Source organism: Oculina patagonica, chromosome 14, assembly GCF_052425735.1.
Source record: "Oculina patagonica isolate OP01 chromosome 14, crgOcupat, whole genome shotgun sequence".
NCBI lineage: Eukaryota > Metazoa > Cnidaria > Anthozoa > Scleractinia > Oculinidae > Oculina > Oculina patagonica.
The window spans coordinates 5,075,345-5,100,185 of NC_135771.1; the positions used below are offsets into that span (position 1 = coordinate 5,075,345).

At 39.4% G+C, this 24,841-nt stretch overlaps 1 protein-coding gene, 1 long non-coding RNA gene and 1 other non-coding gene across 5 annotated transcripts; 2 read left to right on the forward strand and 1 right to left on the reverse strand.

The window, feature by feature from the left end:
• The first annotated feature begins 792 nt into the window (after window positions 1-792).
• Window positions 793-1,468, forward strand: LOC144638404 (uncharacterized). Its single transcript, XR_013567935.1, has 2 exons — window positions 793-928; window positions 1,353-1,468. It is a non-coding gene; the product is annotated as an uncharacterized LOC144638404 (long non-coding RNA).
• Window positions 1,469-14,975: 13,507 nt separating this feature from the next.
• Window positions 14,976-15,048, reverse strand: Trnat-ugu (transfer RNA threonine (anticodon UGU)). The gene has a single exon. It is a non-coding gene; the product is annotated as a tRNA-Thr (tRNA).
• Window positions 15,049-15,529: 481 nt separating this feature from the next.
• On the forward strand, window positions 15,530-19,736 carry LOC144638181 (uncharacterized). Of its 3 annotated transcripts, XR_013567892.1 has the most exons (4): window positions 15,530-15,636; window positions 15,722-15,825; window positions 17,049-18,524; window positions 19,078-19,736. XR_013567892.1 is itself a non-coding variant. In XM_078497377.1 (3 exons), exons 1-3 carry the CDS (start codon window positions 15,590-15,592, stop codon window positions 18,419-18,421), a joined length of 1,524 nt encoding a protein of 507 aa, XP_078353503.1. In that variant the 5' UTR covers window positions 15,530-15,589; the 3' UTR covers window positions 18,422-18,743. The 3 variants fall into 3 exon arrangements, 2 of the variants coding, with proteins under 2 accessions (XP_078353503.1, XP_078353504.1); XM_078497377.1 differs by lacking the exon at window positions 19,078-19,736 and having other exon boundaries at window positions 17,049-18,743; XM_078497378.1 differs by lacking the exons at window positions 15,530-15,636; window positions 15,722-15,825; window positions 19,078-19,736 and adding an exon at window positions 16,671-16,688 and having other exon boundaries at window positions 17,049-18,743.
• Window positions 19,737-24,841: the final 5,105 nt, after the last annotated feature.

Consider the following 24,841-nt stretch of genomic DNA (forward strand, 5'->3'; position numbering starts at 1 on the left):
CAAAAACTGTCTCTTCGTCTCTTTTATTTGCGTTTTATTGTGTTAAAAAAAAAATAAAAAACCTAGCCGATCTTGTCCTTGCTTGGGTTGTTTTCACTCTGCTCCGAGTTCTAGTGTTTCTTCTGTTGCTCTTTAATATTCCAACTTTAAAATCCTGGTTTGTTTATCTGGTCCGCCATCTTTGATGATGACACTTGACCCACTTTAATGATATGGCCGTTTGCTCCCAAGTGGAGATGGCATAATGAGGGGAGGTGAGAGTTTGCTACCCATGCCTCCTCGGTTTTACTCAACTACGTCATAGTACCACACCCGTTTTAATTGGAATATTCATTAGTTTTGAAGTCCGTGATAAAAATGCAAAAACAACTTATGCCAAATAATAAAATTTCAGATGCACGTTTTCAATTAATGTATCTAAAAAAATTCCGTCGGAAGGACCAGAAAAACCGAAGTGCTAAAGTACAAATTATGTTCAGCACATTTCCATGGATGCTAAGAAAAGAATCGAACGCAGAAAACCACTAATCTGACTCCCCGACCAAACCTCCTGCCGACTGTCATCCCACAAACTTCACCAAAAGAACACAAGTCATTTGAAACCTTCCCATCAGAGCGGATACAAGTTTAGGAATTTTCAATTGCTTATTAAGAGAAAGATAAATCGGCGGTATTTAAAGCTAGAAGCTAGAATTTAAAGTCCGGCAAAGTTTTATATTTACAGGAAACGAAAGAATTTTCCGAAAGAAATCGCGGTTTAAATGTTTTCGAGTAGAAAGTTTAAGAATAAATCTGAATTAAATATTCAAGATTTAAATCGCCTGAAAATGCAAGCACGGTGGAATTTGAAAGTCATTGTTATTGTTTGTGTTAATTTTGATATAAAAGAGCGTCGAACAACAAAGCATCCTCGGGAATTCAGGGGGCAGTTAGTCGGGACGAGACGAAGTGAACCGAGCGGTAAAATCATCGTCGCGCCATTCTCGCCGCTCGGCTTACTTCGTATCGCTCCGATTTACTTCCGCTGGGTTCCCGAGGATGACAACGAAGTTGAAAAAACATTAGAAAAGAAATAAAGAAACAATTTCCCCCAGACTTCGCTTCGTTTTAAAAGTCAAATGCACAATTGGCCTATGACAAATCGAATTATTTTCCGAAGGACATCGCGGTTTAAATGAATCTTGCGCAATTTTCAATTAGAAAATTTGAGAGTAAATGTAACTTAAATATTCAAGATTTGAATCGTCTTGAAATGCAAGCACGGTGGAATTTGAAATTTGATTGTTATTGCTTGTTAATTTGAATATTGAATAGCATCGAACCACGAAGCATCTTCGGGAATTCAGGGGCAGTTGGTCGGGGCGAGACGAAGTAAACCGAGAGGTAAAATCGTCGTCGCACCGATTTTGCGGCTCGGCTTACTTCGTATCGCTCCGATTACCTTCCGATGAGTTCCCGAGGATGACAACGTAATTGAACAAACATTAGAAAATAAAGAAAAAATGTTTCCTTGATTTTGCTTTGTTAGGAATCGAAGTCAAAATGAATAATTGCCCTAGGAAATTAAAAAAATCATCGAAATAAGTTCATTTCCTAAGTTAAGTTTTGTTATGGCAGTGAAAAACGAACAATTGGCCTAAGAAATCGATTTAATCGAATTAATAACTGGTAAATTATTTAGTTAAAAAATCAAGTTTTCGAGATACAATGTCAATAATTTTGGAAGACAGAATTAACAATTGGCCTACGAAGTTAAAATCAAATTGATGATATATTATTAGGTCTTCGAAATTTCCGAGAAAAAAAAAACGAAAGAAGCCTCTTTCATAGCATACTCGGATCGTCACGCAGCACTTCTGGGGAGATGCGTTGCGTGACAGCTCAAGTAACGCCCATGCGAAAGACTTCCCGCTTCAGATTAACTTCTAAAGTTAATCTGAAAAGTAATTGTTATTTCTAATATTGGTTTGGTAATATGTTTAAGTTTAGTTTATTTGATGCTAAAGTTGTTTTTTATTTGTTATAGAAAACTAAAAGAAATTGATGTTTTAAGTTAAAGAAAGAAAATTCCTAAACAGGTATCAGCTCTTTCAGAAGAATCCCAGATGACTATCAGCTCAATCTAGTGTCGCTTGTGAAATTCCAGTCAAGCCAGATTAGTTGCGTTCTTTGTTCCAAACTAACCCCAACATCTAGGAAATGTACCGCCCATGACCTGCATTAAAGCACTACTGTTTTACGTCCTTCACAACGGAAGATTTCCAGATACATTGATTGAAGACAAACATCTTTGAAAAGCCAATTGGAATAAATGTGTGGTATTCTACGCAGTTAGGTAATACTGACAAGACATGAAAAGCAAACTCTCACCTCCCCTCATGATGCTTCCTCCACTTGAAAGCAAACGACCAAATCATCAAAGTGACCAAGTGCCTCCATCATAAAATAGCGGAACAGATAAACTCAACAGGATTTCTCAGTTGGAATATTGTAGAGGAACGTCAGAAACACTAACCTCAGAGCAAGAGTTTCCACAACCCTGCAAGGACTTCGATCGGCTAGATGAAAATCTGACCATTTGTTATGTGTGCGGGTGTGTGGGCCATCTCAGTTCCTGAAAATAATCTAAAATATACAAAGTTCAGTGGACGATATAAAATCCACAAAGAGAAAATAAACAAGCTCATTAGCACAGTTAGAAAATGCCTACCCAACCTAACTGAAACAAAACTGAAGCCCCTGGATTAACTTTAATATTAAACCAGTTCGTAAATGCTAATTAAGCAGTAATAACTCTAACAACTGAACTATGTAAAGCAAGAATTGCTCTGTAGAAATGTCTGCTTTGGCAACTTGAGAGCAATAACTAAGATTTCCTAACTTGTTTTGATTCTTGCTTAAAAATGATATATTGATATCTTAAAAAAGAAACTTTCCTGCTTCTTATTAAGATCAACCACTACAGCTGTGAGTAGTTTCATGTGAAAACACAATAATTAACCAATTTATTATTAACTAACTTAATTATGAATTGTTTACTTCTGTGCTAATGAGCTCATTGTGACACCTTTAAACAAAGGATGCAAAAAATTAAATAGAAATTTAAACAAATCCTATTATCAGAATTTGCTGTTTGAAATTGATTGTGTAAAAAATGATGAGTTTTGTTTAAAGGTAAATAAATTGAACTTGCAGAAATTCTAAAAATTGTAGCAAAAAAGTTTTAAAGCTGAAAAGAGTAGTTTTAGGAAGCCTTCTTTGTTTAAAGGTGAGAAAAAATACTATTGTAGTCTCAAGTACCACCATGCTATTGACTTAATCTAAAAAATATCCCTTAAATTTTTATAGTGTTATAAATGAAGTAACAAAAAGGGCAACATAGCCTACAAAGACAAAAGTAATCAGAGAAAGTTGAATTGGTTGCCAAGGATAAAAAAAAAAAAACGTAAAAGGCCTAGAGCATGGTGAACATTGAGACTACAAATGTACCTTATCTTGCAAAACAACAAATTTTGAACTGAAATTTCATGAGCAAATAAGTGGCTTCAGTAAGATGTAACTTTGCAATGTTTTGGATTTAAAATAAATCTAATTGATAATGTAAGTTTGCTGTCAATAAAATCATCCGAAAGGCTAAAATGTGTTAAGTTTGCTTAAAAAAATTATAGTCTGATGTTATGAAAAATAATTTTTTACTTCAAAATAGGCAATTTGTGAAAAATATGTGACAAAAAGGAATTTGTAAGCAAGCCACTTATTTGCAAATGAATCATAGCACACACACCACACACTGGCCAGTGAAATACTCTGTTTATATTAACAGCTACATGTGCACCCAAGCATGTGAACTTAATAGAGATTTTAATGCTCCTTAGTTTTGATAAAAGTGACTGACTGAACAACTGATTGAATAATTGATTGCTTGACTGATTGACTGATTGATTGATTGATTGATTGAATGAATGAATTATTAAATGGCTAATTCATTGATTGATTTGATGATTGACCGATTGGCTGAATGAAAGATTTGATTGACAGAGTTAATTGACAGGCTGAATGATTGATTTTTTAAAAGATTGATTAAACATTTGATGGACTGAATGATCAATTGCTTGAAAGATTGATTGATTGATTGAGTGATTGGGCAATTGATCAATTGATTGATTGAATTTTTTATTGATTAAATGATTTATTAAATAATTGATTCATTGATTGAATGGTTGATTGACTGATTGATTAAATGAGAGATTTAATTGATTGATTCAATCGTTTTATTTATGAAAGATTGATTAATTAAATGATTGACTGAATGTGCACATGTAGCAGGTAATAAACAGTGAGTATCAGAGTTGCATTTTAAAACAAATGTTTACCATGAGCAAGCAACAGATGTTTGGACTAAATTGGTGCAAAACAGCATTGATTCAATGAGCTGTAAAGGTAATAATTTTTTAAATTACTAGAAATGAAGAAACGCAAAATAATTAAGTACTTCGCTTCATGGTAAACACTTGTCAATTATCAGCTTTTGGTATAGTAATATTACCTTAAAATAACACATATATGTCTATAATAGATAAGATTACATTGTAAATACAAGTTCTTGATCATCCATCGTCCTTGCTCTTCAGTCTTCCATTGTTAGTCCATGGGTCCATGCCTATCGTCCTCAAAGTCCTGGGTCCTCCATCCTGGGTCTTCCGACCTGGGTCCACTGTCCTGGGTCCCGGGTCCTGCCTGGGTCCTTGGTTCTGGGTCCGTTGTCCTGGGTCTTTCATCCTGGGTCCACTGTCCCGGGTCTTAACTGTTCTAGGTCCTGGGTCCTGGGTCTGCTATGCTGGGTCCTCCTACCATGATCCTAAAGTATGCTCTTCATCTCTGCCAATATGCCTGCAAATTAAACCACACAATATTTGTCATGTAAGTATTTTGTACCAGGACAATAACCTTGGAATACTTTGCATAAAAAAATCATTGACACAAATTCTGTTAAAATTCTTGTCTTTTACTTTAGAAAAACGTTTACATGTAATTGTTGGAGTTCAATGACCTGGTCCAAGACCCCAACAATTTCTACTGATCAATGCAGAAGATAACAAAATACTCCAGCTACCAATCAATCACATTTGTTTTGCAGTGCCTTTAAACATGGATTGTTCGGTATGGTGACCTAATAGGGCTTTCAGTACTTTTATGGGACTCATGCTATACATGATAGGGAAAACAACTGTAAATGCATGCGCAAAATGGTGTTAATGACAAATTTACTGAGACTACGCGATTTCTGTGAAGAACGAAAAAATTTGTATACAGAGGTTGCTACGATGACACTTTTGATTTGTTAGTGCGAGATACCGTAATGATTCGATTTAGCGCCCAGGGCGCTCATTTACTTTTGGCACCCCAAGGGAGGGCGCTTATTCGAGACAGGGCGCTTATTCGGGACAGGGCGCTTATTTATTTTTTTGCGAAACAACCAAATGTTCAAAACAAAACTGTAATAAATATTGAAATAACTAACAATAACAGAAACTATAACAGTAACAAATTGTTGAAAGTTCAGTTACTTTTACAAGAATTGTCCATTTTAGCAGTAAATATATACATGTGCGGTATGGTGAATGTTCACGAGTTTATCTTTTCAACGTCGACAACTTCAGTAGGGTCAGTTAACCACAATAGGAGCGCTTTTAAGAATAAGGCCACGTATAAGAATGGGACGCTTATTAGAATGGGGCCGCTTATTGGAATAGGGGTGCTTATTAACGAAAACACATTCAAAGGGGGGCACTTATTCGGAAGGGGGCCCTTATTGGAAGGAGGGCGCTAAATCGAATCATTACGGTACTGCCTTTTTCACTTTTTCTAAATTTATTAATTTTAAAAAATTGCCCTCTTTGACTCGTTCTAAATTTGTAAATTAAAAGTAAATTCACTTAACCGTTAATTGTACACAATGCGTTTTAGGGCCTGTTTACATGGAGGGAGGGTGCCCCGGCTAACCGAGTTACCCGCCGGCTAGAAGGGATGAAACATAGCCCGCCTTTACATGCAGAATTCACAGCCCTTCTACCCGAGATGAGACAGCGTCATTGAAGCGTGTCACGGCGTGGGAAGACAATGTAGCTCCAAATGATTGAAGAAAAATATGACTTTTTACTGAATAATCAAGGCTTTTCGTCTTCAAACCTATTTTAATTTGATGTGCAAGTTCTCAGAAATTTACTGCGTTCATTTTTGGCGAAATTCAATCGAAATTCAACAGTATTTGGCTGTCAAATTGAAATTAAATTTGTTGTGTCGTGAATTAGGATAATCATTCCCACGAAAATTTCGAATTAATTAGCTGTTGCTCAAAGAAATATTTTCCAGCCAACCGATAGAAGTCATAAAACTAATTTTGATCAAATAGCACTGTTTGGGTCCAGAATTTATACATTTTATGCCATTTACTTCAAATTTAGTTCAAAAACACGCGCGAAAAGTTATCCCGGCAAGCCGGGATAGCTCGGTCATAACCGTTTACATGGCAAAAAGCTGTCCCGCCTAGAAGGGTGCCCCGGGCAAGTAGACCGAGTGCCCCGGCAAGGCGGGTTACCCTTCTAGCATGTAAAGGCTTCAATACGTTTTCTTAAGAAACGTATGAAAAGTTGGCTCGCCCAGGGTAGCTCGGTTAGCCGGGTAACTCGGTTAGCCGGGGCACCCGCCTTCCATGTAAACAGGCCCTTAAATAGAGTCGTCATTTGTTTAGTAACGCCATTTTGCTCATGCATTTAGACAGTTGTCACCACTTTGCTGTGTTCTTGGGTAAGACACTTAACTATCACCAACACAAAGACTTCTTTAGGAGACACTATCTGCCCACAAAACAATGATCAAGTTTGGCATTAAGAACCCTAGTGAATCCTAGTTTTGAACATACATGCAGGAATAAATAGAATAAACTCACCATGTCCATCAAAAGCATGGTTTTCATCTTCCACATGGTTAAGTTGGCGTGTCTGCTGTTTGTGTGTTTCTAGTATGGACGTGCCAATGTCTTCCTTGTGTCAGAAATGCAGTTTCTTGAGATAAAACACAACGTCTTAGTTCAAAAGTTTCAACCACATTTATAACATGTTGCAAGGTCCCTGCTTGTATCTACGCATGATTATAGGGATCTACAGGCAGTTGACCTGTAAAGAAGGATATATGCATGGTGCAGCAGGTGAAGATGAAATGAAATATAGCTAAGGTACAGCTTGTGTTTGAGCCTAAAGAGGTCCATCAGGTTGTTGCACTATATTTCTGGTTCCTGTAGCATGAAGTGACCTAGCCTGCATAACTGGCGGGATAAGCGCAGGGTGAGATGAGCACGCAGAGTGAGATGAGCCCGTGGGGCTAGAAAAATTGTGGGTGAGGCCCGTGTGTGCAAGCAGGGCAGCTGTGAGGATCTCAACTTGACTCCTCCCCAAATTCCTTGCGGCTCAGCGTTTCTGTCTCTCTGCTGTTCGCCACAAACAAGCACTCGCACTTATCCGGCCAGCTACACATGCTGTGGTATTCAGGTGCAGCAACTTCTGTAGGGCCCCTTTTAGATATTATTTAAACAAGAAAATAATTAAGGTCTCTCACCATAACTTTGATTTCTTCCGTCTCTCATCCACATTCCATCTGGCTCAGTCTGTGCCTCGTTATTTATTTGGTGGCATCTTTCATGGGTCTTGTAGCTTCCAATTGGTTTGGTTTATTAAGGGCGTGTTCCTTATTCTTTTAGGTCCTTAAAGATAAAAAGTGGCCACTTATAATCTACCATACTGAAAAAGATGGAGACTAGTACACTTACCTATATTTTGCCAAAAATGCTAAAAACGCTCATAAAAATGCACAGAAAAGCTCTAAAAACATTAAACTCTGTACAAACAATGTTGTTAGTACAGGGACGAATTTCATAGAAACGTTTCCTATGATACCCCGTTATGACCCTCTTGACAAATGCCCCTGCGTCCCCGGTCCCCGGGTCCAGGGTCCCTCCCACCCCCCACCTCCCCAACAGGAGGGTTGCTAATACTTGAAATATCTTCATCGTTTTCCATGGATAAGCTCAAATAAGAACATTGACTGTAATAAATTGTATAAAGTATATATATAACGCTTTTTGCTTAACAATCGGTTCTTCTTTCGCTGCAATGCTTCAAACTTCATGCTGCTCCATGCTGTTACATTAATGCACCAGTCATTTGAAACCCCCCGACCCCCCCCCCCTCCTCGGGCATGAGCGGGGCATTCACTTTTCAGTTTGGCAAGTGAAAGCAAGTGAAGGCCCCGGCCCCCGGGAGAAAAGTGAATGGTGAACTCCCCCGCCCCTTTATATGATCCACACACATGGTAATTCCTTGTAGAAAACTTGTTATAGCCAAGCACAACAAGGGATGACAGTAAGGGATGATAAAAACGTTGGTAGCCGTGAAATGAACACATTGATTTCAGAGCAGCTAGAAATACATTTGTAAAGGCTCCCCGATGGACAAGGAAGAAGACGACTATTTGAAATTTCCAACTCAACTTTATATGGAAATGCAGGATGATATTACAATATGCTCTGTGTTGTTTGAACAGCCGGCTCTCTGTTTGTTGATCTCTAAAACTAGAAACTTCCTATTACATTGTATTTTAACTCAACTTAAACTATCATAATTATATAAATGAATGTCTCCAGCGTCTTTAACGCGCTATTATTGTCAAACTAACATTTAACGTAAAAGGAATTAAGCTTAATTAATTAATTAATTAATTAATTAATTAATATTATTAAGCTTAATAAATATTCAAATAGGTCATAGACAGGTCAACAAGTCTTCCGAGATCAGAGCATGCAATGAGTCAAGCATATTTTATATCAATACCATATTGTTGAAATATGCCTACCTTTTGTCACCAGACTTGAAAAATCTTCGGCTAACACAGCCTTCTTTACATTTCGGTACAAAACTTTACAAAGCATCATGCAGAAGGCAGCGTAGGCAGCGAATATTGATTATATAATAACCTGAATTCTACGCGCATTTTGATTGGTTCTTACTTATGATCTATTAGAGTACAGACACATGGATGACGTCACGCGGTGGTGTGACTCGCGCGCGTGATCGGAGTTCATAGTCCAAATCAGAGTTGTCGGCAAAGTTTTTCAAACTTGCGGGGCCACAACAAAGCAAAAAAGTTCAGCTTAATTACAAATCTTCAGTGAGAAACAATACGCCAAGTATCGTTCACCTTTCGAAGCATTTAACTGGGCGAAACAAGCTTGAAGAAGACAGTGAATTATTCGAGAAATTATCCGAAATCTGTATGAAAGTTTGACCGATGTTGTACAGTTTGACGACGCCACGGGAAACAAACGAATTGCGGTTGAACGCTTCGGTTAATGCTTACACATTTGAACAACTTTCCAAATCGGAATAAAGGTTAGTTTTTTCATTGACTTTCAATTGACCATTTTTCTGTTTATTCAATCGGATTAACAGTGTTTCGTGTTAACGAAAACTTAATAGTGAAATCAAAACAACTTAGCTCATCGGTACGGCGGCATTGCTCACACTGAAGTGCGCTGAAGTCTTGTGTTATTATATAAAACAAATAGATTCCATTTTGCCGTGGGTCTGTTCAGTTATAGATCACAGATGACGTGAAAATGTGGTATGAACATCAGTGACCCACTCGCCTTCGGCTCGAGGGCCACTTCTTTTGTTCATACCACATTTTGACGTCATCTGTGATCTATAACTGAACAGACGCACGGCAAAATGGAATCTATTTGTTAAAGCGATACTGGCCGATCGATCGAGCAAGTCGACATAAATAATGTATGCAAAATTACCATGTGGCTTGAAAATGCAAACCGCTGACCATGGAGTGAGTGCCCCGCTTATTCCCCCGGTCCGGGATGCGAAGACAGTGATTTCTGGCGCATCCCCCGCTTAACGGGGGGACCAAAATGGAGTGAATCTGAAGTGAAAGCCCCGCTTTTGCCCCGCTCATGCCCGAGGGGGGGGGGGGGGTCGGGGGTTTCAAATGACTGGTGCATAAGTAAACCAACAGCTAAAGCTACCAAAACCAGAACGCCCAATGCCAGCATTTCTGGCCCAAATAGCACTGCAAATAAACGAGTCAGACGTTTAACACTCACCACAGAACAACAGGTCGTCAAAAATGCATTCGACATATCCAAAGCCAATGTTTTACGTTTTGTTTTTCTTCACGTTTTTACGAAAATGCCGCCATCTTTGTTCCTTGCGAGTCTGGGTGCCAGATTTCACGCGGTAGTAATAAAAGAGAGTTCCCGTATTCACATCCCAACATTCCAACTTCCGGTGACTGTCACTTCCTGGCCTGTTCTTTGGCTACAACAAGAAATGCATCATCTTTTAAAAACACAAACACAACGGCTCTTTTTTTCGACTTTTTTGCTTGTTTACAAGCAAAATGAAGGAGAATAGCGGTTAAGTTGGGTAATCTGGAACTAGGCTTGTACCGAAAGTGCTAGCACTTTTTTTGGCATTATTTGGCTTCGCGAGCATTTTTTTTTACATTTTATCCAAAAAAGCACTGCTAGCATTATTTTGGATTTTCGACTGATTATTTGTATAATTTTGTGTTAAAAAGCACAATCTGACTTCATTTATGGCGTCAAAAGATGCATTATGCCCTCATTTTAGTCAAAGGAGCCGAGGAGGCCTGGGGAATAGGTTTGATCGGTTTGATACGTCAGTGATTGCCTTCTAGAAACCCAGTCCATCACACTCCTTCCAAGATGACGTCATCCACGTTGTCATCAAGGAACAATGGAAGTCAGCCAGCCAAGGCAGAGATAGCTCGAAAGCGTACTCTGACATCAAACATTGATCGTTATATTTTATTGTTGAAAAATCTAACTGAAAATCTGAAAAATGTAATATTCTATGTTTAAAAAAATCGGAAAAAAGTGAGCATTACTATGTAACCCACGAGCACTTTTTAAAAAAATTAGCATTATTTTAGCACTTTTTTGGCAAAAAACGAGCACTTCTTTTAGCATTTAATGCTTTTTTTACGAGCACTTTCGGTACAAGCCTATCTGGAACCGGAAGGAACCACATTTTTGTTAACTCTCAAGGGACTGCTTTAATTTCTCAAGGGAATAGTTTCCGCTGTGGGTGATCAAAGCGCGTGACTTGTAAAGTGTCACTCTATAGTTGTGCTTCAACACTTCCGTTCTTGTAGTAAAAACGTGACTTGTCAGATTTACAAACGTTATATAACAATTAAAAACGTGAGCGAAGTTTAAAACGATTAAGAACGCAATTTGTACTGGTACAAGTCTTTCACACACTAAAACGTTGCTAATAGTTAACCAAAGGGAACTCATTTCGTGACAATTGATTATTTCTGCTGAGTTGCACAATTTAGAATTGCAACATCATGATTCAATGCAGGTGTGAAGTGATATTTACAAGTGTTTTTGTAGCCTGTTGTGAAATTACTTCCGGTGGAAGCAGTAAACACTAAAAGTTTTTGCTTCTGTTCAGAAGTTAATGCATCGCCATTAGAAAAAAAAACAGCAAATGTTTTACTGGAAATGTAGTCGTTAGAAATGGCATGTGTAGCCGTAAGGTAAAGAATAACACGAGGAGAAGCGGCTTTTGGTAATATCCAAACGAAAATTTACTTCTCAATGTGGGGTTAAGTTTGCGTTACGAGACAAAAGGTAACTCTGTCGTGCCTAACCTTTATCGGGAACCCAGCATTAAGCCGAGTAGAAATCTTTCTAACTCGAAAGGAAACAACTATTTCGATTAAAGGCAAGCGTCAAAGTTTACCATTTTTAACCAAGCCAAAGTATATGACTCGCAAAGCGCCCAGCCGTCGCGACTGACAAATACAGCATTTCCTCCGCGAAAATAAAAAAAAATGCTTGAACTGAAAGACGTTTGAATTCTTCCATGATATGTTCGAACAACAATGCCCAGGATAAACCTTCTACTCATACTAACTTCATGCAAAAAAAGTCGATATCTCGAAGAGATCTTTGATTTGAAGTGTGTAGTGAATGAAGTCTACCAGTACACGAAATGGAGCACACTAAACTACTTATACAAACTCCGGATAATTAAACTATTTTACAGGGTGGTAAACGGTGAAGCACCAGCTGCATTGTCACACTTAGCGAAAAAAAGCCAGGATTTCTTACAGCCTCAGAAGAAACAATAACATCGTGGTCCCTAGATTTAATTCATACTTTGTAAAAAACTCCATTGGACATGGGGGGGGGGGGGGGGAGGGGGGCATCCTATGGAATGCTGTTTCGTGGGGGGGGCGTATAATACAGGATCCCAATTTTCGGTTTTCTATCGAAAAGTGAAAAATGACAGTTATATTAAGGAGCTTAATTTCATGCTCAGTCGGTTCAGTCGCTCCCTAGGCATTACAATGACTTTAAATGTTATTAATTGTTATGTAATTAATTATTTATTATAGTAGTTACGATCCAATTTAGTATATAAGTATTTAGTAGTAATTTAGAAATATATTAGTTTATTAGTATTTAGTTTAATACACGACCCCACAAGCATTATGCTTTTTAAAAACCCTATCGTGTGCAAATAAAGGTAAAGGATGATGATGATGATGATGATGATGATGTGCTAATCGCGTACAGCGTCGTTTAAGACTAATGGGCTCCTGGGTCACGCAAGGTGTGACTAGACCACGAAGTAGTGTGAAAAAAAGTACAGCCCCCCTCCTCACCAACCCCGTAGCCACTGATCTTTCTTGCCTAAAAGGTCCTAAAAGTATTTATTTTATTTTGTGTTAATTGAAGAAATCCCAGTATAGTACGGTTAACAATACTTTAAACCAGAATGTTTCATACGAACACTCCGTGAATCTCAATTTATTTCTTTTTTGCTACAAACATTTTTAAGATAACTGTAACACAGCATGATGCATCAACATTTATCCAAACATTTAAATCTATAGAAGACAAAAAAGAAAATTTAAAAAAAAATAGCTAGAAAAAAATGCTGCTTCACAAAATTAAAGAAGAGCATAAAAGTCATGTTCAAATGTTACTACAGTCAACTCTCGTTATAGCGGACACGCTCGGCGCTCCACAACCAACTAGGGCTTTCCACAAGTTGCCCGAGATTTCCCAAAAAGTTGCCCGTTATTTCTCAAAAAGTTGCCCAAAAGTTGCTCCAAAAATCCAAAAAAATTGCTTCTGATAATAAAAGTTGCTCGAAAGTTGCTCTAAAAAATCCAAAGCGCTGCTTCTAATCAAGAGAATTTCTCTAAATATATACTAATTTCCCTTTGAGGGTAAGATTTCTAAGCAGTTTTATGCAATTTTAGAACAAAAGAAGTATCCAAATAACATATATTAAGGGGAAAATTTGTTAAATAACAAGGATTTCTTAAACTGAGAAAAATCGTGAAGATATCGATGACGTCATGTTGGATAACGAGTTTTGTAATGTTTTAATGCAGAATGAGCCGAAGTTGAAACGTCTTCAGAAAATTCTCGAAAATTTTCGGCGAACTTCGTAAATCTTCGCAAACGTTCGTATTGCCTTTGAACAACACTCGGATAATCTTCGGAGATCTTCGGTCTGGAAATTGCTCAAAATGCAACAAGTTGCTCGAGAGGAAAAAAGTTGCTCAAGGGGAAAAAAGTTGCTCGAAACATGAAAAGTTGCCAAAAAGTTGCCGAGCAACTTGTGGAAAGCCCTACAACCAACTTCCAGGAAATCAAAAGACTCTTCCTCGGATCGCTTAAAGAATTTCCTTCATCCTGAACTCTGTGGTAGCAAATGAAGCGCCCGGATGAAAAACCCCTGAATAAACAAGAAAATCCTTTCCCAGATTGAGAGAATACTTGTTCGCGGCTTGTTTTCAGCCAGTGAGCGCATGTCATCTATGGCGGATGTCAGCTGTTTGACTTCAGTTACATCACTCATGGTACATTTACCTGGAAAACGAAAATAAGTGTATCTGCTGCAGCTTGCGCTCAGAGACAAGACGAATCTGAATCTAATAGGAGGGGAACTTGCTTTGCGTGGTTACCTTAACGGACGAACGCGTTAATAGTAAAAAGCTGGGTGACAGGCGGGCGACACAATTTGAGTGTTTTGTCAGAGAACTATAGCTACCGCTAGGCCTTCGTTGTTGTTCACCGTCGCCTCCCTTTTTGCGCTGGCGTCCAGTTCTCTCGCCGTTCTTTCCACGCGCTCATTCGATTGAAAAAATAGAGGGCTGTGAACAGTCTACCGTCGCGAAGATTAGGTGTCGCCTGTCACGGTTTCGACATCTGCTCGAAGGAGGTCCTCAGAGATGCTGGATTCGTCGATAGTAAAGTCAAGGTCAACCGGATCTTGCGGTCTTTTCGCATGGGTTTCGGCAAAGTAAGCAAAGCAATATTAACCCTTACTTACTGTAAGAGTACTTCTTCTACGATCGCCGATGCTGGCCAAAATAAGTTCAGTAAGTTGTCCGTTGCTTTTCGTCGGATAGATGTAGATTTTTTAGAGTTCCAATTTCTCCTGCGTGGTCGTGGTTGACTCCTCTGGCTTCACAGAGCCAGAGGATTTCGTCAGAGCAAAATTTTCGCTGTGTCGAAGGGCTAACGCTTGCCAATTTACATTATGAACTCAGTTGATAAAATCAAACATTCACCTGTATAACCTCTTATAATCTCATTTAAAATAATAAATGTCTAAAGAAGAAGTAGAGCGTTCTACTACGGGTAACATCTCATAAGAGTCGTAATTACATCATCGTCGCCGTTAAATCCGCTACCGAAAGAACTATCCCCTTTTTGAAAGTAAGATTCACTTAAATCAATGAATTTGAATATATGAAAGTCATACATGTGTACTCCTTTTTAATAAAAAGGAACGAAGGCGTTCCTCTCAGTTATGAACCCTACTTTTTTTGTAGGCGGAAATAAGGCCTGAAAAAAATTCGGGCCCGTACGGGATTTGAACCCATGACCTCTGCGATACAGGTGCAGCGCTCTACCAACTGAGCTAACAAGCCAACTGAGAGCTAGTCATTATGTTGTTTCGTATTAAACCCGTCGAAGTCACTTACTTTTTAACTGACTTTTTTTAAGGTACTAAAACTTCGTAAATGTCATTTAAAATGATAAATGTCGAAAGGAGAAGTAGACCGTTCTAAATTTACGGGTAAAATCTCATGGGAGCCAAAATTGTGACAGCTGTTATGACATCACCGGTTAAATCCGCATCCGAACAATTTATCCCCCTTCAGCCCCTTTTGAAAATAAAATTCACTTTTGTTTTAATTGACTTCTTTTAAGGTACTGCGGCAGTAAACAACTTCTTGGAACTGCTTTGACATCCATATAAAGAAAAGTGTGAACAAAAATTGATTGAATGAGATCATCCCAACTCACGATTGACCTAACAAACTGACCTAATCCAGTTATTTACATCATCTATATTTCAGTGGCTGGTATCATAAAGTTTCGTTCCGAAACTCTTTTCATAAGGTGACTCTTCTTCACAGGACTCGTTGATTTCTTCAAGAAAAAGTGTTTCTTTATGAGCATTTTAACATGATCAGAGGCGTAGTTCTGTTTGCGAGCATCATCCTGGCTCTTAGGTAAGTGTTTGGAGAAGAAACGATATAAAACATAAACAAAAACCCGTATGATCCTGACGCATTGTTCTTTTATTTTTCACCGTAGGATGGGTAGAAGCGCTGCCAGTAAGCATTCCAGGAAATACAACTTGGGAAATAAGACGCCTATTTATCACGATGGAGCACGGCAAGTGATAAAAAAGCAATCAAGTAAGCTTACAAAAGGGATTAATTTTCACAAGGTCGCTAAACGTAAGAGAACAATACAAACATCGTCAAACTGACTGGAAAGGACGGTGTCTGTGTCTATTCGGCAAAATTGTCGATTTTATTCAGGAAAAAGGTTCAATGATCTTCAAATTACTTGTTACCTACCAATTTAAATAGTTCTTTTCACAAGCACGCTTGGTAATTGAATATAAAGGTTTCTACGTGATTATAATTAGAAAACCTTTTTGCTCGATAAAAAGTCTCAAGTGTTACATCTCCCAACTTTTGTTTCCCCTTTGTGGATCCATATGATCAATTGAATTCATTATTGCAAATTTCACTGAGCATGCTTGCCGTTCCATAGACTTGCCCCAAGTCGCTCGTATTCTTCTTTGCATCTATAGTTACTTAAATAAAATCGCTTTGAAATCAAGCAGGAAAGACCACTTGAGTAAAATCGCCTTTGAAATCGCGCGCGAGAGATCGCGAGAGATTCATTTCTGTGAACGCCCGCGCGAAGGAAAACAAATGACACTTGCCGAGGAATGGCTCGGTACGAGCGACTTGTGTCACTTGCAGGAAATCGATTCTAGCGGACGTTTTTAGCCGCGAAAATATTGCATTATTTCGTGTGCATTGAGTTGGTTTCTTTTATCGTGTTAAACTCAGTTTCGTGATCCGTGTGCAGCTGACGCGCGCTGTGGCGTGTGTTAAAATTGCGCTTTTATTCCCTCTTTTTTGTGGGAAACCATACTCAAGGCCCTTCATGGCAAAGGGACAGGCACAAAAGAAGACATTTGTAATGTTTGTTCCAAAACTGGTTTAAACTGCCGATGTGAGAAGAAAACAAGTCTGCTCAAGAGGTAAAAAGCTAAACACAAGCTTGTCTCGCGAGCAGCGCGCGCTAAGTTGGCGGGCATAGCACGCTCAGTAAGTTCGCGCGCAATGCAATATGATTGACATAAACTCGATGGCGTCACCGGTGGAAAAATCCACCGGTGACGCGTGAGACAAGTCGCTTGTTCCGCCACGACCCTCCGCCATTTTGTTTCTTCTGCCCCCGAGCCCCCTCCGTTTCCGTATCCACTGCTGTGTTGGAGTAACTCGATTGCAGGTATTGAATTTCAATCGCTGACAAGATCCAGTCACGTGGCAACTGAACGGGCAGTTTTTTAAACTGAAAAGATCTTTGTTAACACGTTCTCATTTCCTTGTGCTCCTAGCTCCAAACTATCTGACAGGGTCAGATAACGTACCTGCTGGAATGATTAACGTGAAGCAACCTGGTGGTGTCTTAACTGCTGCAGTTGGAAATGGAAGAACGGACGACACATCTGCCATAAACGCCATCATTAAACACGTAGAAGGTTCCGCAAACAACAAGGTTTTCTTCCCTCGTGGTGAGTATCTGGTCAGTGGTGATATTGCTATAAGTGGCTCAGTGGAACTGCATGGAACCCAGAGCGCTGACGGTATTGCTGATATCAAGGCGTCGACTGCATATGCCATAAAAATACACAATGCTTCACCTGTAAGGAATGTCTCACTGATGTATCTGTATTTTGACGGAATTCGTGTAGTATTTGATGGTGGCAGGCAAGGGCCATCATCTACAAGATATATTACAATAGAGGGATGTGTATTCTTTTCATCGAGACGTCCATCAGTCAGCAACGGAAAGGAGCGACAATTGGAAATGAGAGAGGTTGGAACAAGTGGTGTTTTCCTAAACGTCTTTTTACGTGATTCGGGTGCATATGGAGTTGCTTCTAGCTTTAGCAAAACTGAGAACGTTTCGGTAACGGACAACGTATGTGGCCTCGAGTTAAGTAAAATAGACTGGTTGTCCTCCGAAGTTTCGCCAGTATCCCATTGGCGAGATCAAAAACAGAAATTAGAGTTCCTTAAGACTCATTTCAAACTAACATCTGACCAAGGCTACTTTGAAAGTTGTCTATATGACCAGTGCGACAAAAGTATGCAAATATCGGAAAATATATTCAACGGAAGTCCCAATACTGGCCGAGACAGAGACCACGCCATGTACCTTAAAGGATTTGTTGGTATGGAGGTGAGAAGCAACTACGTCAGAGGTTGGCCTGCGAATACATCAGGTGGCATCAAAGCGCGAAATGGAGAACACCTTTGGCTTGCTCGTAATTACGTTGACGACACAGGAATTCTGTTGTATTCGCATCGAAATAAAAACAGAAAGCCCTGTGTTTACGAGGGTCTCAGAAATGTAGTCATTTACGGGAATCACCTCGTACAACGAACAAACCCAGACAATCGAAGCAGCAGTTTAAGCTACTTTGAGCCCCACTTTGTTGGAAAGGATGAGAATATCAAGTACTCTGCTAACGTATTTGAGATCGTTGGTTCTAGTCACCCTACCCAGTACAGATGCATTTGGCTGACCAATGGCAATCTCGCTCAACACCACGTGTATAGCGACAACGTGTACGATGGGACTTCGACGCCAGTGAAGCTTCAAGGACGCTTTGGTACTCCATCATATGAGACAGGAAATATCGACCAAGCAATCCAGAATCTGTACAACTATCCAGCATACAAACTGAACATTCCACCTTACTAAGCTATGTACTTGCATACATTATCGGAAAAGTTGTAAAAATGAACGCTTTACACCCTTGTATCAGTATACACATTCTCTACGGCGCAAGTAGACTGTCCACAGCCTCTCGATTTTAAAGAAACGTAAAAAACAAACTTGTTTCTTCCGTTTTGTGCTGGCGTCCAGTTCCCTCGCCGTTCTCACCGCGCGCTCATCGATCGAAAACACACGAAAAAATAGAGGGCTATGGACAGTCTACTGCCTGATATATATAAATTACAAAGTCGTTGTCGTTGCCATAATTTCATTTCATTCATCATTTGATGTCGTACTAGTTTATAATTTTTTTCCGCGAATAATGTCTTCGCAGAAAATTCATCCCGTATGGCTTGGTATGGTACATTAAGGATCAACTGCCACCACTACCTACAAATAAAGATTCCTACATATCACTGATATCTGTGTATATGTGTAGCCAATATGCGTAGATAGCCAATACACATATACCTAATGGAAATTACCTATTTAATTCCAGACATTCCAGGAGACCGCAATTAAAAGAGTCTATCAGTCTACTGTATGAGTTGTTAGGGAAAGATCCGCGTTGTTTTGAATTATGAACTCAGTAAAAAATCACTGTTTCTTGTAAAACGTAAATCAGTAAAACTACTGTCGTTCGTGAAATTTTAACTCAGTAAAATTACTGTAAGCCGTAATGACTACGAATGATGTAATCATCCCGTAAAAATACTATTCGTAGTCGTATGATCATAAAGTAAAATTACTCACAACCAGTACTATTCTAAATTTAGCACAGATTGCTAACGTGGCAGGAAATTGAATTTACATCTCTATACCGAACTTTCCAGAACCTTCCCTGAGACAATTAAAACAAGTGAAATGTACATGCTATGATTTATTTTTAGTCATCGAACTCGTGTTAGACATTTATGTAACGTTCCTTGTTTATTTAGCTGATACAATAGTCAGGGAGCCGTTAGTATAAATTTAATAGCGACATTGTTACTGCATTTCGATTTACATATCGTCTATTTTACATATCGGACCTTCACCATCGCCTGCCTCGTCCCCAGGCGCCGATTGGCCGGACGTTGAGGCGGTAAGGCGGGAAAACAGGGAGCGCGGGGTTTGATGGCCCAGAACGCCAAGCGAACCGTGCACGTCAGTCCCACAACACCAAGCGAACCGTGCACGACCAAGGACGAGGACGCCTGGGGACGAGGCAGCACCATCGCCTATCCTTGATATCTTGATTTACGTCTACCTCTGGATGGTGTAACATTCAAGAGAAGATTAAAACAGCGTTGAGAATCAGCTTTCTGTGTGTGTCTTGGGCTTGTCCGAATTTCATTTGCCACAGATTCCCGTGTACAGGAAATCGTGACGAGTTTCCATTTCCGCAGCGGGCGAGTGCTCTAGGCTTAATTCCCCCAAGTCGTGTTATTATCCGCCGTGAAAATCCAGTTCCGTTTCCCGTCCCGTCAGTGGCAAAAACCTATCGTCACACAGTGAAAGAGACTTAAAAAATTACCTCTCCCTTCCCATATTTATGGTATGTTTTCAAGGAGAAAGGTAGCCTGTTCCAGGCGTTCGGTTAGTCGGGGAGCGCGAAAAACGGCGAGCGAAAAAAATAAGGGGAAGGGGGGAGGAGGGCGGGCCTTAGTCCCCTCCCCCATTTTTTCGCTCGCCGTTCCTTGCGCCGCTTCCCAACTAACCGAACGCTTGGATCGGCTAGGAGAAAGGGATTTGACGTACATTCGGCTCATCTCCGCGGCCGAGACCCTGGGAACGGGGTTGCGGGTAGTTCTGATGTTTCATTCCCTTGATGGGCGATAAGGCTTAGGGGAAGGAGGAGGAGGGGGGGGGGGGGGGAGAGGTATTTGGGGTGGGTCAGCTTTTGCTGGGTATATTCCGCTGAACTCTTATAATTAGATCCCCTGCTTCATTATCTTCTAATCTGTGGCCAATTATAGACCTCTGATCATTTTAGTCACTTTTGGTGAAACAGTGACAACTTTTAACCACAAATCATTCACATTTTCAAATCCCAACTTGCCACACTTTTCTTATCGCCATAATCACATAAATATGCGCGACCCCATTCTAGTACGTCTATTAAAAATACAACCCCATGATATTAAAATCAGTCGTGACACTGTTACCCCACCCCCCTCCCCACCCAGCGGCACATTCAAATTAGCCTTTCACTCTAGGGAGTACCCCTCTCCCCCGGGTAAAGCTTCCCAGATATTAGAAGGATCTTTTGGAGTAGATTTGGAAAGGCGAAATGGATCTGAAACGAACCAGAACGGCAGAACCTGTATTTGGAAGAAAACTGAGGACGAGGAAGATTTAAGAAGCTATTGGACAGGGTTATACGGAACCAGGAGCCCATTAGTAGTAATGGGCTCCTGACGGAACTGGAGGAAAGCATGAAAGAACTAGAAGCATGCAAAGGTAAAGTCCGTTATAGAATACCTAATAAACTTGAAACCTTCTGTAGTTGAAAGAAATGTCTTTTTAAAGACATAGCGATTAGGATGGATTTCTATATTCTTCACCACAGCGCAAATTAAGAGATAGTGAGTTGAGTAAGAAAATGGTTGAGATAAGGAATAGTTGAGTGCAAATTTACTGTTTGAATTCCGGCTTCTCTGCGGTTTTTGAAAATCGAGAACAAGTTTTCCGTTTATTTGATCTTTTATTTAAAGCAAAAATTCACTGCATGGAGTGATTCATGGACCATTGTCGTAATTTATTTTTAGCTTGCTCGTTGATCAAACAAATGACAGAGCAGCTCAATGCTGTGAAGGGAGAGATTGAAGTGCTGAAGAAACCACCGCCGACAGAACCGCCGACAAAACCCCTCCCCCCTCCCCCCTCCACTGGCTCCAAGCATATTGTTAGCAGATTCCGAACGCTTCCAAATGTCCAAGATGACCCGAACCCTCTCTAACTTAAACGCCGCGTGACCTTCAACCAAAATCGAACTCCAGGAGTTTTGTCATTCATATCATGATTTTATTTTTATCCCTGTAACTCGTAAATCCTTGATAAAAAAAAGCTTCCAAGCAATTTCTGTTCCCCGTCAGGACATTTTCTGTAATACTTCAAACCATGTTTGTCATTTTAAATTTGTGGTGAAGTTTCGATTCCTCAGCTATCCTAAATTACGTAAAAAAATTATTGGTCCAAAGCAGGTCTCACTGGTCTTCTCTCTAAATTTTCAGAAATTTTGAGCCGTCGCAGGTCATGGCAGACCCTCACAGAGGCATCTCCATCCCTAACCAACAAATGCTAGTCAGAACTCCACGGCTACCACGAATTCCAAATCTTTTTTTTCTTCACCCGGGCATGATTGGAATGTGTAACAAACGTCTTTTTAAAATGGGACTGAAAACGCTGCAATTTTCCCGACGAAACTTTAGCTCATCTTTTGTATGAATGCCCCATTACGTAAAATTTTTGGCGTGAAATTGTTATTTGGTGGAACGAAAAACGATCGGAGAATGTTTCTTTAAACGTGACAGATATTCTGTACGGCTATAAACCAGACTGTACTAAGTTCTACGCCTTTAACCATGTTCTAATCATCGGAAAATATCACATCTTTCAAGCTTGGTTGGATAATAGCCCCCCAAGCTTTAAAATTTTTTATCTCGTTCTCAAAGACAAAATCCTTTGTGAAAGCAGAATCGCTTTTAAAAACAACACCTTGTCGAAATTTAGATCCAAATGGGCAACATTAAGCGCTCTTCCGCCTCAAAATGTTTCCACTTAGAATGTGCCACCCGCCCTTTTTTTTTTTCCTACTTTCTTCCTTTTTTCCTCTTGTTTCCACTAAAAATTGTATTTAGAACATTATGTTGTAAACCAACTTTGTACTTGTACTTATATGTAGTGAAATTGTGTAAATTTTTCTTTGTATTATCAATATTGTATTTTTTTTTTCTTTTCGTCTTCTTCTTTAATAATTAATATTGTAAAGTCTACTAAATTTTCTTCAATAAAAAAAAAAAAAACTGTAAAAAAAAATTTAAAAAAAAAAAAAAAAAAATGATTGGAATGTGTCTAAACGTCAAACGAGCTGAAAACATTTCTACACGTCCGACAAATTTTCGCGGACTCATGTGGAAAACCAAAGCGACGTTGTGATAAAATGGAAAAAAATATAATCCACGCCTTTTTTAGCCCAGGTTTAAATTGAAGTAAAAAGGTTAAGCTTTTTATTTGGCTACCGTCCGTCCTTTGACAGGAGCACAACAATGTTTTTAACCACAAAAATTAATTTATCTTGTAAATGCTGAGCTTCAAATATGTTGAAATGCGTGCTGAAAGGTCTTCAGCGTTTTATGCAAAAAGTGGAACACAGCACTTGAAAAAAAAAACCACGCCATTTTATTAAATGTACGCTGTTGCTATTGATTAACCAGTGAGTTTGTGACATACGCAAAAGTTTTTTAGCTCTGTTTGTTTTTGCCATGTTGTATTTTAGAGTGTGAACGCTACAAAGTTCTGGACAGCGCTTATTGAAAGGTGCGCGGTACCGTTTCACCGGAGTCGCAGGCTGAAAGATGCCAGAGTCACCACCGGATCCATACATGTGTGGCACGATAGCGTCAGGGTGGCTGAATGGAACACATCCATCTGTTGCTGAGGGAAATGTGCACTGGTCACGCTTTTTTCAAGAAAAAAATGGATCATACAACATTAGCCTCCTTTTGACGCGGGATTAATCTCCGTCAGTTTGCTCATGGAAGCGAATGACTTTCGGAGAGCGACGCTTTGAGAAAGCTGTGGGCTTCGGATAACGGATGATGTTGAAGGCAAATAAACTTGTACATTTCTTATTCAAATGAATGCATCTATTCCCTCTTTTTCTTTTTCTGTATCATTGTGTGCGGAACCAAACAATCATGTATCGAAAATGGATGTTGACTTCCACCGTGACTTCATTCACAAAAAAATTTATCCCTTCTACTGAAACAACAGCAAAACACTCTCCCACCAAAATCAACTTTAAAGGAATACTTTCATCGTATTGCAAGAAATATTTGAAAAATGGAGGATATCACAGGGGGAATATCACCATCTAGGTTTAGCAGGGTTTATTGGATCAGGCGACACATTTTAACCAATCGTGCGCTAGGGAAGAAAGTTCACAACAAACAACTTTAAATTCTAGACTAAAATTTATTAACAGGGCTGCAAAACTGAGCTTCTTTTATAGTAACTTTAGGCTGCACTGTAACAAGCGGTATCTTTGGACGGGTGTCATATTCCTTGACGTTCTTCCGGATCTGCGAAAAACTATTGGTAGTGTTTCTTCGTAGCCTAACTGGTGTTTGAAGCAGACATCGGCGTGTACTTTTGAGTTTGCCATGGCGTAAATATGGTTTAATTTGAAGTGGAACAAAGACCCTGCTTTTCCAAATGGCTGCGCCGTTGTTGTTATGTTGTTGTTGGGAACGAGAAAGTTTGACAACTTTAAACCGGGGTTTTATTGTGGGTGTTTGGAAAACTGTGGGAATATAAGCATTGAAGACAAATTTCGCGTTTAAAAGTTCCTGGGGTGGGTATGGCCGGTAAGTTGCTGAATGGCCCGTAGTGCTAAGGCTAGCTAAGGATTGTGGGATCGGCAAAAAATATCCTGAGATATTTTTCAGTGCCCAGGTCTGGCACGGTGGATGTTCGAGAAATCATGATCTGACATGTGAACTATTTAGTAATGGACGTAGAGAAAGAAAAGCTATGGAAATGTCAAGGAGTTTATCTAGACTCGTTGGGCAACAAAACTTGTGCTGCCGTGTAAATTATTATATACAGTAAGAGGTATTTTAAAATATCATTAACTCACACAGTGTAACTCCAGGCATGTTAAGGTACAGTATGCCGGCCATGCTTTTAAAGTAGAATGCCGAACATTGCTGTTCAATTTATTAGGGACTGTTCTAGTTGCCGTTGTGATACGGTGACGAGAATATCTTCAAATTAATCAAGACGATGAGAAACACAAAATATCAGCTCGTTTAATCATTTCGAGCACGAGGTCGATCATAATCCACTTCAAGTAATAGTAACGAAATGTCCATAACAATATTAACAATGAACTGCACGTGACAACTACAGTAAAACAATTAATACAACATGCCCCTTTTTTAAGCAGGTTTTAGAACCAAAATTAGCATACAAACACAAGCACAGAAGTCTTAAAAAATCAAGATCAAAACATCATTGTGTCACAATCCTTTGAGAGTCACAATCCTTTGAGTCATAATCCTTTGAGAGTCACAATCATTTGAGAGTCACAATCCTTTGAGAGTCATATAAATCCTTTGATAGTCACATTACTTTGAGAGTCACAATCGTTTGAAAGACACAATCCTTTAAGAGTCATAATCCATGGTAAGTTACAGTCCT